Source organism: Amphiura filiformis, chromosome 18 (genome assembly GCF_039555335.1).
Source record: "Amphiura filiformis chromosome 18, Afil_fr2py, whole genome shotgun sequence".
Classification (NCBI taxonomy): domain Eukaryota; kingdom Metazoa; phylum Echinodermata; class Ophiuroidea; order Amphilepidida; family Amphiuridae; genus Amphiura; species Amphiura filiformis.
In genome coordinates this window covers 43,780,838-43,794,603 of record NC_092645.1, presented here as the reverse complement: position 1 = coordinate 43,794,603, position 13,766 = coordinate 43,780,838, and the positions used below count along the sequence as shown (strand labels likewise).

The 13,766-nt window shown below is 38.1% G+C and overlaps 1 protein-coding gene across 1 annotated transcript in view; it reads left to right on the top strand.

Moving 5' to 3' along the window:
- LOC140139178 (acetyl-CoA carboxylase-like) overlaps positions 1–13,766 on the top strand; it is a 196,268-nt gene that overhangs the window by 83,011 nt on the left and 99,491 nt on the right. Inside the window, 1 exon segment of the mRNA XM_072160958.1 lies at positions 13,088–13,238. Coding sequence (XP_072017059.1) covers positions 13,088–13,238 — 151 coding nt within the window.

Below are 13,766 nucleotides of genomic sequence, written 5' to 3'. Positions count from 1 at the left end.
TTAATATCATCCGGTATTTCCCATTTTTCTGTTTCCTCAAAAGATGTTTGACACAAACTCTCCTGGCTCATGCTGGGCCATTTCTATCACCTTCTTTTTCTGTAGTTCTGAGATTTCGTTTGTTATTATGTCAGATTCATTTTGATTGAAATAAAATTCTCTAGCAGGTACATCCTGACAGGGATATGTGCCAGATTCGAACTCGACAGTGAGGCCGGACACTGTCTGTAGTATTTCTTTGTCGGATGTAATTTTCTTCCATTGATTTAAATGTTTGGCTAATTTACCAGCCTCAATAACAGGACTTGCATTTGGCCTCTGTGATACACAAATATCAGAAGAACAAGGAAGTCTTACCTCACCTTGGCTTGTGCTAGACTTGCTTATGGCATTGTTGTGCTTGGCAAAGCTTCTGCGGCCTTTTGGGAAACGACCATATCCCCTGTTCTGATGCCTAGGTGGTCTCGTCCCTCTGTTGTTACCATAGCCATGATAGCCTGAATACATTGCATAGCCTGAACCCCTGGGCAAAGACCTACCCCTAGCTCGGCCTCTTGTATTGTACTGTCGGCCCCTCACCGTATTGGCGACCTTGTTTGTGTCGCCAATCTTCTTTACTTCCTCCTGTAAAGTGTCCCCAAATAACCAGGACGTATGTTCAATATTGCTTGAACATAGGTGAGTGTACCGCCAGTCTACGTCTGGTTTCATTAGATCTCGTCTTCTCAGACACAACAGATGGTATGCTTGTCCGAGACAAGTCAGTCCTTCTATGCCGGTGTTAATGAGTTTGTTAATGAGTGACAATCTCTCGGGACTCAATCATATCAAGCATAGATACCATGGCTACACCAGCCTTGGCCATGCCAGTCTGAATCACCTGCATCTTATCATCCATAGCTCTGGTTGGCGTGGAAAGCAGTGTCCAAATCAACTCATTGACCCTGACTTCAGTCAGTGAAGTGCAATTTTCTGGTCTCTGCATTGTGTCCCCTTCTACCAGAGCCTTGAAGTGTTCACGATCTACGCCGTGTTTAAATCTTTCATTTGCCAGGTCTGCTACGTCACCTTTAATTGGCTTAGCCACTTTCTCTTGGCTTTTCTTGTACTTGGCCAATGCCAGTTCAAGGCAGATTTTTCCCCTTCATTTCCATCATTGTCCCTGAGTTCCTCAGGTTTATCATTGTCAGTCCCCTCAGCTTTCCCTTTCTTTACTGGGAGTTCATAATCGTAATCATGGTCATATGCAGAGTCATAGTCAACCCCTGCATCATACTCGTTGACATTGTGATTATCATAATAACCATCCCCATCAGGGTGGTTCAGTATCATGTCATCCATCGTGGCCTGTTGGGTTTCGATGGCTTTCTGATTCTTATTCACTTGTGTGTGAATTTTATTTAGCGTCTGGATCATTAAGTCCATTTTTGCATCGCTCTGGTGGCTCACGGCCCCAGAATTACATTTCATAGCACTTGTATCGTGTGCGTTGGTCTCTTTTACGTCTTTCCGCTTCTCTGCCGAATTCTGCGACTTCGACCTGTCGCCTGTTTTCACGGCTTTTTCGTCCCCAGCGGGCGATTTTTCGCTTTTGTCCTTCTCGCTCATAGTGCTACAACGTTGTTTTAACTATTTACCGCTTTAATTTTCACAAAAGTGCGAAAAAATTGGTAAACTTGTTCGGTTTTTCGTTCACTGAAAAAAACCCAACGCGTGCGTCTTTCTCAGCGAATTGATCACGCACTGATGAATATTCAGCTTAATTACGTCATGCTATCTCATGGAATTTCCGCTGGAGTCAGGAGCACCAGAGAATTTGACTATTTTACGAGGAAATTGAAAAAAAATTTGAAAAAAGATCCCATTCAAATACCAAAATTGGCTTAGAAAAAGGGGTCATTGATATACCAAAAGGCTGAAAATGCTACCCATGCGGCACATCCCCGTATGGTCATTTGTACAAGTACCCCCGCAAAACAATTAAGGTACCAGTTGTGGGGCATAAAAGCATCCAATTTCATCGTCCAATATTTTTACACACATGGATTAGCTGTTAAATAGCGTAAGTTTAGTGAAACTCAAAATGTGAACACAACTAGTTTGTTGACTGAGATAAAAGTTTAGAGGAATGACTTTTTATGTATGTAGTTTTTGATGTAATCTACAGTGTTATGCAATTCTGAGTGATGCTAGCGGGATGTTCTTTATCCCAAGTGAATGTCTTTGATAGATTGATATCTATATATGTGACCCGACACGGCGAATGAGCCGTAAATTCCTCCCGCGGTCAATTTTGTTTTATTTCATGTTTAGAATATATACATCATAAGCTTTAAAATGGTATATCATTTAACTTCAAACGATATCCAGAAGCGGGGTTATGGTTTGTTAAACTCTGCTCCTTCAACAAAATGGTGGCTTCTTTCGTTTCTACATGTGTCTCTTTTTTCACATTGCTGGCAATAAATATCAAACAGTCATAATTGGCGGTCATCCCCAAGTCAACGAGGTTTAAGATAGTTCTCTCATTGTTAATTGTTGGTTATACATACCAGCTCATATCTATACAAATACATTGCCTGGTAACCCACCACTTGAACAAGATTTAGCCAAACAAACAAAGACCAGCGCTATTAAAAATTCTATAGCCATCTAAGGTAGAAGCTTATTATCCACTTCAACAATAGGATTATTGATTGGTGTTTGACTGTCAAAATGAGATAAATGTCGCGCCAGCTTAAGTTACCGATGAATACGACCTTCATACTCGTTTTACACTGTAACTCAGAATACAATTTAGGGAATTTACGGCTCATTCGTGCTGTACAGTCACATATGTGGCTGTGGCTAGAATGTTATCAACCTCTTGTTCCATTTGTAATTCTGGTACTGCAAATTGCCATTATGGCTCACTGGCTCAAGTGATCACACTTGTGTGTGAGTTGTATGTTCTTTATCCCAAACAGGGATGTCACATCCCTGTCCCAAGTGAATGTCTTTTAAAGATTGATATCTATATGGCTGTGGCTATAATGTTATCAACCTCTTGTCCCGGTGGGTTCAGTTTGTATTTAAAGGTAGGACGTATGACCGTTCCAGGATTTGAAAATGACCCCTATTTCACGGGGAATCGAGGACATTAGCAGCAATTTTACCCCCTATTTTATGCTGAAATCAAGGAAAATTTGCCCCAAATACCTCCCTATTTTTATCATTTTGAGGACGCATTTTCATTTCGCCCCTTATCACCAGGAATCAAGGACATTTTTCGAAATAAATACCCTATTTTTACCATTTCAAGGACGCTTTTGAAATTTCCCCTATTTCACGGGAAATGCGGACAATAACGAAAACTGTAGCGGTAAAACGCGACTTGAAACTCCTAGAAATACACCCTATTTTTCATTTCAAGGACAATTTTGCTCCAAAACACCCCTAATTTGGACAATCGTGAACAATTTTGTCCTCAAAATTCATGGACATTTCTTGAAAAGTACCCCTAATTGGAACCATCATGCGTACACATTGTCAGTGAAGACTGAACCCACCGGGCCTCTTGTTCCATTTATAATTCTGTTTCTGCAAATTGCTATTATGGCTCAATGATCATACTTCGTCGCTTCCAAACAACCTTCGTAACAACCCCACACTTTCTCAATTTAAATGCCAGCTTAAACCCATCTCTCTCATCAAGCTTTTCCAGATTCACAGAATTAATCGCTCTTTTGTCCGTTTGTATTTTTCACGTTTTTGCGCGCTCTGAGTTCTTCGTAAGATATTAAAAAAAAAAAAAAACATTTATCATTATTATTATAAATGGGCACATTTGAACCTTTTTGGACCGAAATGGCATAAAAAAAACCTGTGTTTTGTCACCCACAATGCTCACAAAGTGGATCTTTGGGCCTCATGCATTTTTTTGCGGGGGGAAGCCCCACCACCCAAACCCTGCCCCCCTTGCTACACCCTTGGTTCTACTGGATTTTGTTTTGGATCAAAGAATTTGAGAAATTATTAATAACCATGCCCTTGGCCCACCGCACGCAGAAAATCACTTCACTACTCAGTGGTGCTGCTGAAACTACTACCTTTAAAATGCACACAAATAATTGTGATGGATTGTGGTCAAATCAGGCCTAAGAAGATGCATGATTACGTTAACATAGTCTTGTCTGCTTGGTCTAGAAAATCGCAGAATGTGCCTTAAAATACAGACATTGTCCTAATTTTGGTTGGCCCAATTACATCTCTGTATCATCACAGCTGACCACTGCTGTCATCTTGGGAACATTCAGGATAGGAGATGTTAGGATGAGGATAGGTTGGACTATTCCAGTTGAAAATCATACACCCCCTGTGGAAGACATGACCGTAATCTCCCACACAGGGAGTGTGAATTTCAAATTTGAATGGGTGATTCCATTTGAAATCTACACCACCTGTGTAGGAGATGAAGGTCATGTCATCCATAGGGGGGTGTATGGGTTTCAACTAGAATAGCTAATTGCCAAAGCTGTTGAGTAAGACATTTATAAGTTCATAAAATGTCACAGACTAAAGATTTTCTGTTACATTTGACCACTGATTAAGCCACAGTATTGAAAAGAGACACTGGATTTGAATATTATTCAGTGGCGTAACTCCTATGGGCTCAGGGTGTGCAAACCCGCGGGCACCCGAGCTGAGGGGGCACCCGAAGGGTGCCCCCTCCGCTTGGGTGCCCATTGGTTCCAGTGGGGCAGTGGGGCACCCAGCTATTAATGCCCGCGGGCACCCAAAACCAAAGTTACGCTACTGACATTATTTTGTAACACTAATCCTGTCTACGCGAGTGTTGAGTGCAGACGACAAGTTCCAAATTTTCTTCCAAAATTTAAAAATGTCAGAATTGTGAGAATTGTATGGGGTGATGCCCCCTTCCCAAAAAAGAAATACCAATACACTTTTCCCCTGCAGAGAACTTAGGGACTGTTCACAAACACTTGTAAGGGGGGGTGCCTGATGCAAAAAAAAAAATTTCATCATGAAAATTTTTCGGGCCCCCCTTTACAGACCTCAAAAATTTCAGGGCCCCCTTTTTGACATGAAAATTATGGGTCAACCCCATAGAAAAGCATATGGTCATTTTTTTTCAGGGCCCCCCCTTAGGAGGGTCAAAGAATTTTAGGGCCCCCCTTTTGCATCAGGCCCCCCCCTTACAAGTGTTTGTGAACGGTCCCTTATAAGAAAAAAATCAGAAAAGGTCTATTCTGGAAAAATATTTTGAAATTTGAAATTAGCCCCTTATTTGAAGGAACAATAATCAGAAAAGGTTCACTTTTTAGTTCCTGCCGCTCCCATATAAATCCTGGCTACAAGCCTGACTGAAACAGTTACAAAATGGCAAAGTGTACACAATTTAATCATGCAAAAATGTGTACTTTTACGGTACAATTGAGTGAAAAACTATCCAACCAAAATAAGGTCCTTCAAGTTCAACCTCCTGTAAAACAAAGAGCTTCACACATTTTTTTTTTCTACTTTGGTCTATTCCAGTTGAAATCCTTACACCCCCTATGGAAGACATGACCTTAATTTCCACACAGGGTGTGTGAATTTCAAATGGGGGTTTACCTGAATGGGCGACTCCATTAGAAATCTACACCCTCTGTGTAGGAGATTAAGATCATGTCTGCTATAGAGGGGTGTATGTATTTCAACTGGAATAGCCCATTTTGGAGCAGACGACACTGAATGGGTGACTCTATTTAAAATTCACACCCCCTGTGTGGGAGATTAAGGTAATGTCTTCCACAGGGGGTGTATGGATTTCAACTGGAATAGCCCGTTTTGCCTTTACTGGTAATCAATATCCCGTAACTAATTTTCCATCATTCAAGCAGGCCAACCAAGTATCTGATAAACGACGTCATTGATTTTTAAAAATGTTTTATGCAGAGAACACGAGAACATGATAACATGTACCGAGATCAATTTACCATTGCCATACTCTGGAGATTGTATATTTACATTACAAATGTTCTAGAATTTCCGGTACTTTAAATCTACCTATATTTGGATACGCAGTTCAATGTTTTTAAATCAGGAAAGTGTTTTTTTTCTCTCATATATATCATTAATACCTGGACTACTATCTGATTGTAATTTTAATGAAAAATGGTTTAGAATTTCAGATAAAAAATAGATACTGATCAAAAGTTTCTTGTCACTATGGGCCACAATAGCCTCATCCCAATGGCATAGTTCAGTAACCTCAATTAAACACTGGTAGTGCAAAATTTGACCTCAAGTTGCAGAGTATGAGTTTTTTTACCCAAATATTCAAAGGTCATTCAATGCATGTACAAATGTATTGGGGTTAAAGAACTGTGCCCTGATAGATGAACATGTTGTGGATCCTAGTGTGTGTTGCAGAATAATGAAGATGTTTACGGTGATGTAACATTTTTTACCATGACTACTATCTTATCGCAATCTTCAGGATAAATTGTTTGTTGAATATGCGTCACTCAGACATTGGATGTAAAAACAAAATGTATTTATTGAAGTCAGTGCGGTTAAACCACATAATAAGATAACAGAATAACCTGTGTTTCAGCGTGCATCAGAATTGCCTACACTTCTGACATTGGGCATTAATCCCCCGATTAACCCTCTCCACGTGGGTCTTAACTGCAGACGACAAGTTTAAAATTTTCTTAAAAAGTTTAAAAAAATCAGAATTGTACTTTTTCATGACCATATTTGGAATCATCATGAAAAATGCATTACAATGAGTACAATCAAGTTCAGTGACGTCCTTTTTCACAAAGGACAAAAAGGACTTTGTCAACAACATCTAGAAACACTGGAGAATCATCAATCAGTCTACCAACAGTACACCGCTGATGACGGAGAATGATTTCTCTGAAATATTCGGTTAAAAATGAGTGTTAATGACCAGTTTTAAAATATACCTTTGAATTTTTTTTGTTGCTCTTAAAGACCGATTCACCTCTCGATCCGATTTGAGACGCCGAAATCACGGCAAAATCTTGATTGAATTTTTCACTCTTTTGGATTTAGAGAGTATGCAGGCAAATGTAGCGCAAATGGTAGGATAGCTTATTGAATAAAAATGGAAAGCAGAATTGTTTGCAAAGACAAGCCAGGCAGGTGCATGTGGTCTATAAATCACCAACCTTTTTTTCTTTCTAAAAAAAGTGGGTAACGGTGAAATCCAACAGATGAAGACACAACATATCAAGGATCATACAAGTGGATACCTCGAATATACAAAAAACTGGAAAGAAAAAGAGCAAGGTATACCAATTTTACGTGGGGAAATATGTAAAATACAGACTAGACAGGACGCGGAGGGGGACAAAAAGAAACAAATGTAGGTACAGAAGTTTGATAGCCAAAAATGACCAATTCCATAGGTCCACAGTAGTGTTAAACCTTCAAAAACAACATGAACAAGTGAGGAAATTATGTGCACATAAGCAGACACAATAAACAAAAGAGCAAATGTCGGCACAAAACAGGCAATGTTTGTTGGCCAAAAATGACTAATTCTAGAACCCACAGAAGTGTCAGGAAAACAGTACAAAAGTATGCTGGAAGGAGACAAACCAAACCAAACAGACAAAAAACAACCGACATTACGAACATATGCACTGCTCTTCTTCAGGGACAGACAACAAAATATAAAATAAAACAGCATCATTTTTGGTTTATTTTAAATATATGTGAGCAATATGTTATAACTTCCTTGTAGCCCCGTGATAAACTGTAACCTGTTGCTGTGAACTACGTCGTCCTCCTTCAATATGTAATCCAATATCCGTTAGCACTTACTGTAACGACTAACACTTGACAATAGCGCTAGTTCATTGACACCTACTCAGGAGGACGTCTTAGTAAACTTGTAAAGAGGGTCGGCAAATTCACTTATATTTGTACAGTGCATGGATCTTGACTTGATATTTTTAGAAGGAAATTAGCATAGCCAGTGACATTTCGCAGCGATTGCATTACTTTTGTAGATACGTATATTGTATCGCTTTCATTATTTACATATTTGACTTATTTAGAATCTCATTTCCTTATGGCTTTTGATATGTTGAGAGATGTGTGGAGTGACTCCATAATGTTTATAGGTAACATTTGAATCCGCGACAAGTTTAAAAAAAAAAAATTTACATAAAATTCAGAATTGTATCTATTCATGACCATATTTGGAATCAGAATGAAAAATGCAGTGAAATGAGTACAAACAAGCCTAGTATTGTTTCAGTAGTTTTTGAGATAGCTCTTGATATTTTGAGAAAATATCCCAAAAATTGGTCTTTTATGTTGAAGCGTATGGGTAGCACGCAAAGCATTAAATATATGTGAGCAATATGTTATAACTTCCTTGTAGCCCCGTGATAAACTGTAACCTGTTGCTGTGAACTACGTCGTCCTCCTTCAATATGTAATCCAATATCCGTTAGCACTTACTGTAACGACTAACACTTGACAATAGCGCTAGTTCATTGACACCTACTCAGGAGGACGTCTTAGTAAACTTGTAAAGAGGGTCGGCAAATTCACTTATATTTGTACAGTGCATGGATGTGGTGTGTGAAATGACTCCATATGTTTATAGGTAACATTTCAATCTACGACAAGTTTCAATTTTTTTTTAATTCAAAAATTTCAGAATTGTAACTATTCATGACCATATTTGGAATCAGAATAAAAAATGCATTAAAATGAGTACAAACAAGCCTAGTATTGGTTCAGTGCTTCTTGTGATAGCTCTTGATATTTTGAGAAAATATTTCAAAACTTTGTCTTTTTTATGTTGAAGCCACAATCTGCAAACAATTGGAAACATAATCTGTCCTTTAAAATTGCAAACACTAGTGAAATAGTTAAGGAAGGGGTATGAACGTTTGGACAGTATTTATTGTGGGACATTAGAGCACATCAGACATATCGAATTGCATTCTGAATACTGAAGAATGTCCTTCTGATATCAAATAATTTTGATTTTTGAAATTGCAATGTAATACACATTTTATGGCAAATGATTAAAATTGATATATTTGATATTTAATAGTACTCAAAGTAAACTTTATAAATCTGATGATTTATACTTAAAGTGTATGTAGGTGGGATGAAAAGCCGACGATCAATTGAAAATTTTGACCTTTCGTATTGAAGATATGGATTTTTTTTCCCAAAACACCAAAAAAAAAATTAGGTCTTTTGGGGAAAATATGAAAGACATTGGATGTCGGCTATTCCTCCCAGCTACATACACTTTAAGAATATATCATTAGATTTATAAAATTTACTTCGAGGACTGTTATATTATATCAAAATGTGAAAAATATCAAATTTTAATAATTTGTCATAAAATTTGTATTATATCGAATTTTAAAAATGAAAATTATTTGATATCAGAAAGACATTCTTCGTATTCAGAATGCAATTCGATATGTCTAATGTGCTCTCATGTCCCACAAAAAATACTGTCGAAACGCTCATTCCAGATCCCTTAAATCAAATCCATCAGAATGATGCAGCTGGGGATTACAAATCTGGATTTTCTTTGCATTACAAAATACTTATAATGTAATTATCAAAAAAGCTAAATTCCTAGAAATAAATGGCATCAAGAATGCACAGCGGCGTTAAGCCCCACATGAATATGGTTATATTGTTTTCATGTGGGAGTTAAAATGTGATCATTAAAATGCGCATCTTTGAATACAAGATGTTTTTGAATCAAATGCATTTTTGTTTAATGACACTGGAATAATCAAAATCAAATTAGTTTTAATGTTGCTTAGAATAATATTTTTTTTATAATTAGTTGATCTATTGTGAATTTCTAATTAGAAAGTTAATTTGATCAGTATCAGATTGGATTAGAATAGTTTAGTGTTAGATTGAAAGATAATTAACTTAATTAGATTGATTAGTGTGTTATTCCAGTTGAAATCCATACACCCTATGGAAGACATGACCTTAATCTTCCACACAGGGTATGTGAATTTCAAATGGAATAGCTCATTCAGGGTCGTCTGCTACAAAAAGGGTTATTCCAGTTGAAATCCATACCCCCTATGGAAGACATGACCTTAATCTTCCACACAGGGAGTGTGAATTTCAAATGGAATAGCTCATTCAGGGTCGTCTTCTACAAAATGGGCTATTTCAGTTGAAATCCATACACCCCCTATGGAAGACATGGCCTTAATCTTCCACACAGGGAGTGCGAATTTCAAATGGAATAGGTGACTCCATAGCCTAATAAGAAGTCTCCTGGGTATGGGCTATTCAAATTAAAAACCCTGCACCCCCTATGGAAGACATGTCCTTAACCTCCCACACAAGGGGTGTAGATTTCAAATGAAGCCACCCATTTTGGTAAACCCAAAATAGACAATAGAAATAAGTTGCATTAATTAACCAAATCTGATTAAATTGGCTTCAATGTCGATTTGAATAGATTTATAGTATATCCAAATATAATTAACGTAATCATAAAGTAATTAAATTAATTAATAAGAAATCTCCCTCTGGATATCATTGAAAAAAAAAAGAATATTAAAAAATAAGAAAGATTAGTAAAAAAAATGTGAATTTCCCTATGTAGTAGATATCTGACTTTTTATAGGATTATTGAAATGACATTTTAGGTACAGTATTTTATCTTCCTTCCCTCTTTCCTAGCTATGTGCCATTGCTCAGCAGTTACCATAGGGTATTAAATAAAAGGCACTAAATTTAATGCCCATGTGACCCATGGGCGCCGCCATACCAAGACCACCAAGTGATCAGTAGATGTGCTACAATGCTATTAAGAGATAGGAATTTTTCAGACAAATATCATCAAAATTGCTGAAAATTATATGTGACATGATCAAGGGGAATGAGTCACATGTCGACCCTGGTCAAAAATGAGTTTTACACATGTTTCTAAAAAGGATATTTAGAGCTTTCAGAAACTGAAAACCCTATGTTGATACAACTGTTCTTTGCGAAGTTACGTTAATTTATCAATCGCTGAAAACAATATAAAACAAAAGAATTTGAACACTTTCTTTGCTAATATCTCAAAATCAATATTAGCGACATCTGACTCATTCCCCTTGATCATGTCACATATAGGCAACTTAATTATACAATGTATAATATACATGGGGGGATTCTGTTTTTTTAGTATGTTTTCAAGAACTAAATTTTAAAAGTTTTGCTCGACGGAAAAAAAAAAGTTATCGATGGAAACTCTTACAATAATACTACAAAGTTGCAAAAAAATGACAAATTTGCTAGAAAATTTGGACATGCATTCCGTGTTTCCAATTGAAATACACAGGAAGACCACCTGCTGTGCCAAAGGTCACTTTTCCAGACATCCTGTCTAGACGCTGTAATGTCAGTGCCCATCTGGTCACGTGGGCATTAAATTAAGTACCTTTATTTTTATGCCCTAAGACGACTGCTCAGTGCTTTAGTAAATAACACACAGGCTTTACATGCACAGTTTACCTATCTTTGTTGCATTGGGTGGCGCTTCCCTGGTGGCAACAGGTACTGTAGATATGTAGATAAAGTGACAGATTTTGCTCAATTTACTATTGTAGTGATGATTCATGACCAACTTGTGAAAATAAAAGTTTTATTAGCTGTTGTATCCGATTCGATCGCATTGCTGTACGTTATTTGCATTGAACTTGAGACCTCTGCTGCATGCAATAGTGATTTTACACCACTGTATGTAATCCGAGTATTTGATTTGGTCAACTAGCCCCCGGGCTTGCAACGTAATATTTCTAAAATTGTCAACAAGATTTTCTGAGAAAATAAGCTGTGGCAGCCAAATTTTGACATTGTCATTGGTTTAGCATGTAAACATGAAACTGACAAATAATTCCAAAAGTGTATTAACCCTAACAGGCCTGATGAGTATGCTACAACATGCTACAAACAACTTCACTGCGTGTGCCCCAAGGGATGTGATGACGCAATCACCCTAAGTGATATATAGGCACACTTTTATTGTTCCGGCCAGTGTAAAGCCCGATCCTGACTCCACATCGCGATGATGCGCTGCGATGTTATAAGGTTTTTACGAGCTCAGCGTTGAAAATTCTCATCGCGCGGTGGAAATTTCGGTCCGCAATGGAGTTGGACAATGTTCAACTATTTTGTATCGCACTGCAATATCGCAGCCATGCACGCTTGTGATTGGCTGCTGGAAAATCAAGGTCGGTAGATCAAATGACCTTAAAAGGAGATGCAGACCCCACATGCTTTTCAAACATCGCGCGATGAAATTAAAATGTACATTTCCCCGAGATGCTGCAATGTTTGAAAAGCATCACAGCATCGTTTCACGCTGCGAAGTGGAGTCAGGATCGGACTGCAACCTAGTGCTTGGCATGTAAGGGGTCTCGGGTTAGAATCCCACCCAGAGCAAACAACTTCTTTGTTTGTTTTCTCTTTTTATTTCTCCCTTCTTTCCCTTCCAGTGGCCAAAAACCCCTTCGGGCGTTAGGATTAATGTTATTAAGCAATATTTCGCTATACTTTGATCAGCTTGTAATCGGCGGACCTTATAACATCGCGGATTAATATCTATACATTTTATTTTGAGAATTGTCTTTTGATATCTTGCCAGAAGCATCACAAATAATTAATTATAGTGATGAAAGCCTAAAGATCCGTTCATACTACCACCGCATTTGGGATGCGTTGCTTTGCGATGCCGATATATCGATTCCTTTTTACCGCAACTCAACGCAACTCGTCGCATTTCCCAGTTAAAATTTATTGTTGGTGTGATCATAGTGCACCCCATTGTAAAGTCTACTTTTCACTCTTTCTCGCACACAGCTATGATATTTTTGGTATATATAATAATCCATAACTTGCCTTGCTGGTGTAGTTGTTGGTCATCTGGATTCGTACTAATCTATTTTTATGGAAATGTTACAACAGCTTATAACATGGCTTTAAGGAACTGTGTCTTAGAGATTGTGACATTGTAGATCCTCTAGTGATCAAATTATTTATTCATCATAATTCTGTATTTTATCTTTCCCAGAAACATGGTTGTGGCGTTGAAGGAGCTGTCCATCCGAGGTGATTTCCGTACAACCATAGAGTATCTGGTCATGCTGCTGCAGACGGATGCCTTCCAAAACAATGATTTTGACACAGGGTGGTTAGACCAACTGATTGCTGAGAAAGTGCCTGTAAGTGTTCTGTCTGTCTGTGTGTTTTTTATATACAGGCTGAGTCAAAAAGAAGTTTACCAGATTTATTTGGGGGGGGGGGGTGAGAAATCCATCCATGGACAAAGGAAGGTGTGAAAATTAAAATAAACATTTAGCCAATGTCAGGCCCGTACGCAGGATTTCATTTGGGGGGGTGCTGATTTAGAAAAAAAGTGGACCTTTTTCCAATGGGGGGGTTTTATGAAAAGTGGACTTTTTTTGTCCAAAAAGGCATAAAACACCTGATTTTTTTGCTCGTTACGCTCGCAAATTCTGACATTTTGGGACTTTTTGTATACTTTTCCAAAAAATTTGGGGGGGGGGGTGCAACACCCCTATGCGAAAAAGGCATGGTTGAACTATGGTTAACCATGGTCAACCATGGTTCAACCATGGGTTTTGACCATGGTCAAACCATGGTCAACCATGCTTTGAAAAATGGCACCACGGCCAGAGACCATGGTCAACCATGGTTAACCTTTTGACCATGGTCTATCTAAAGTGACC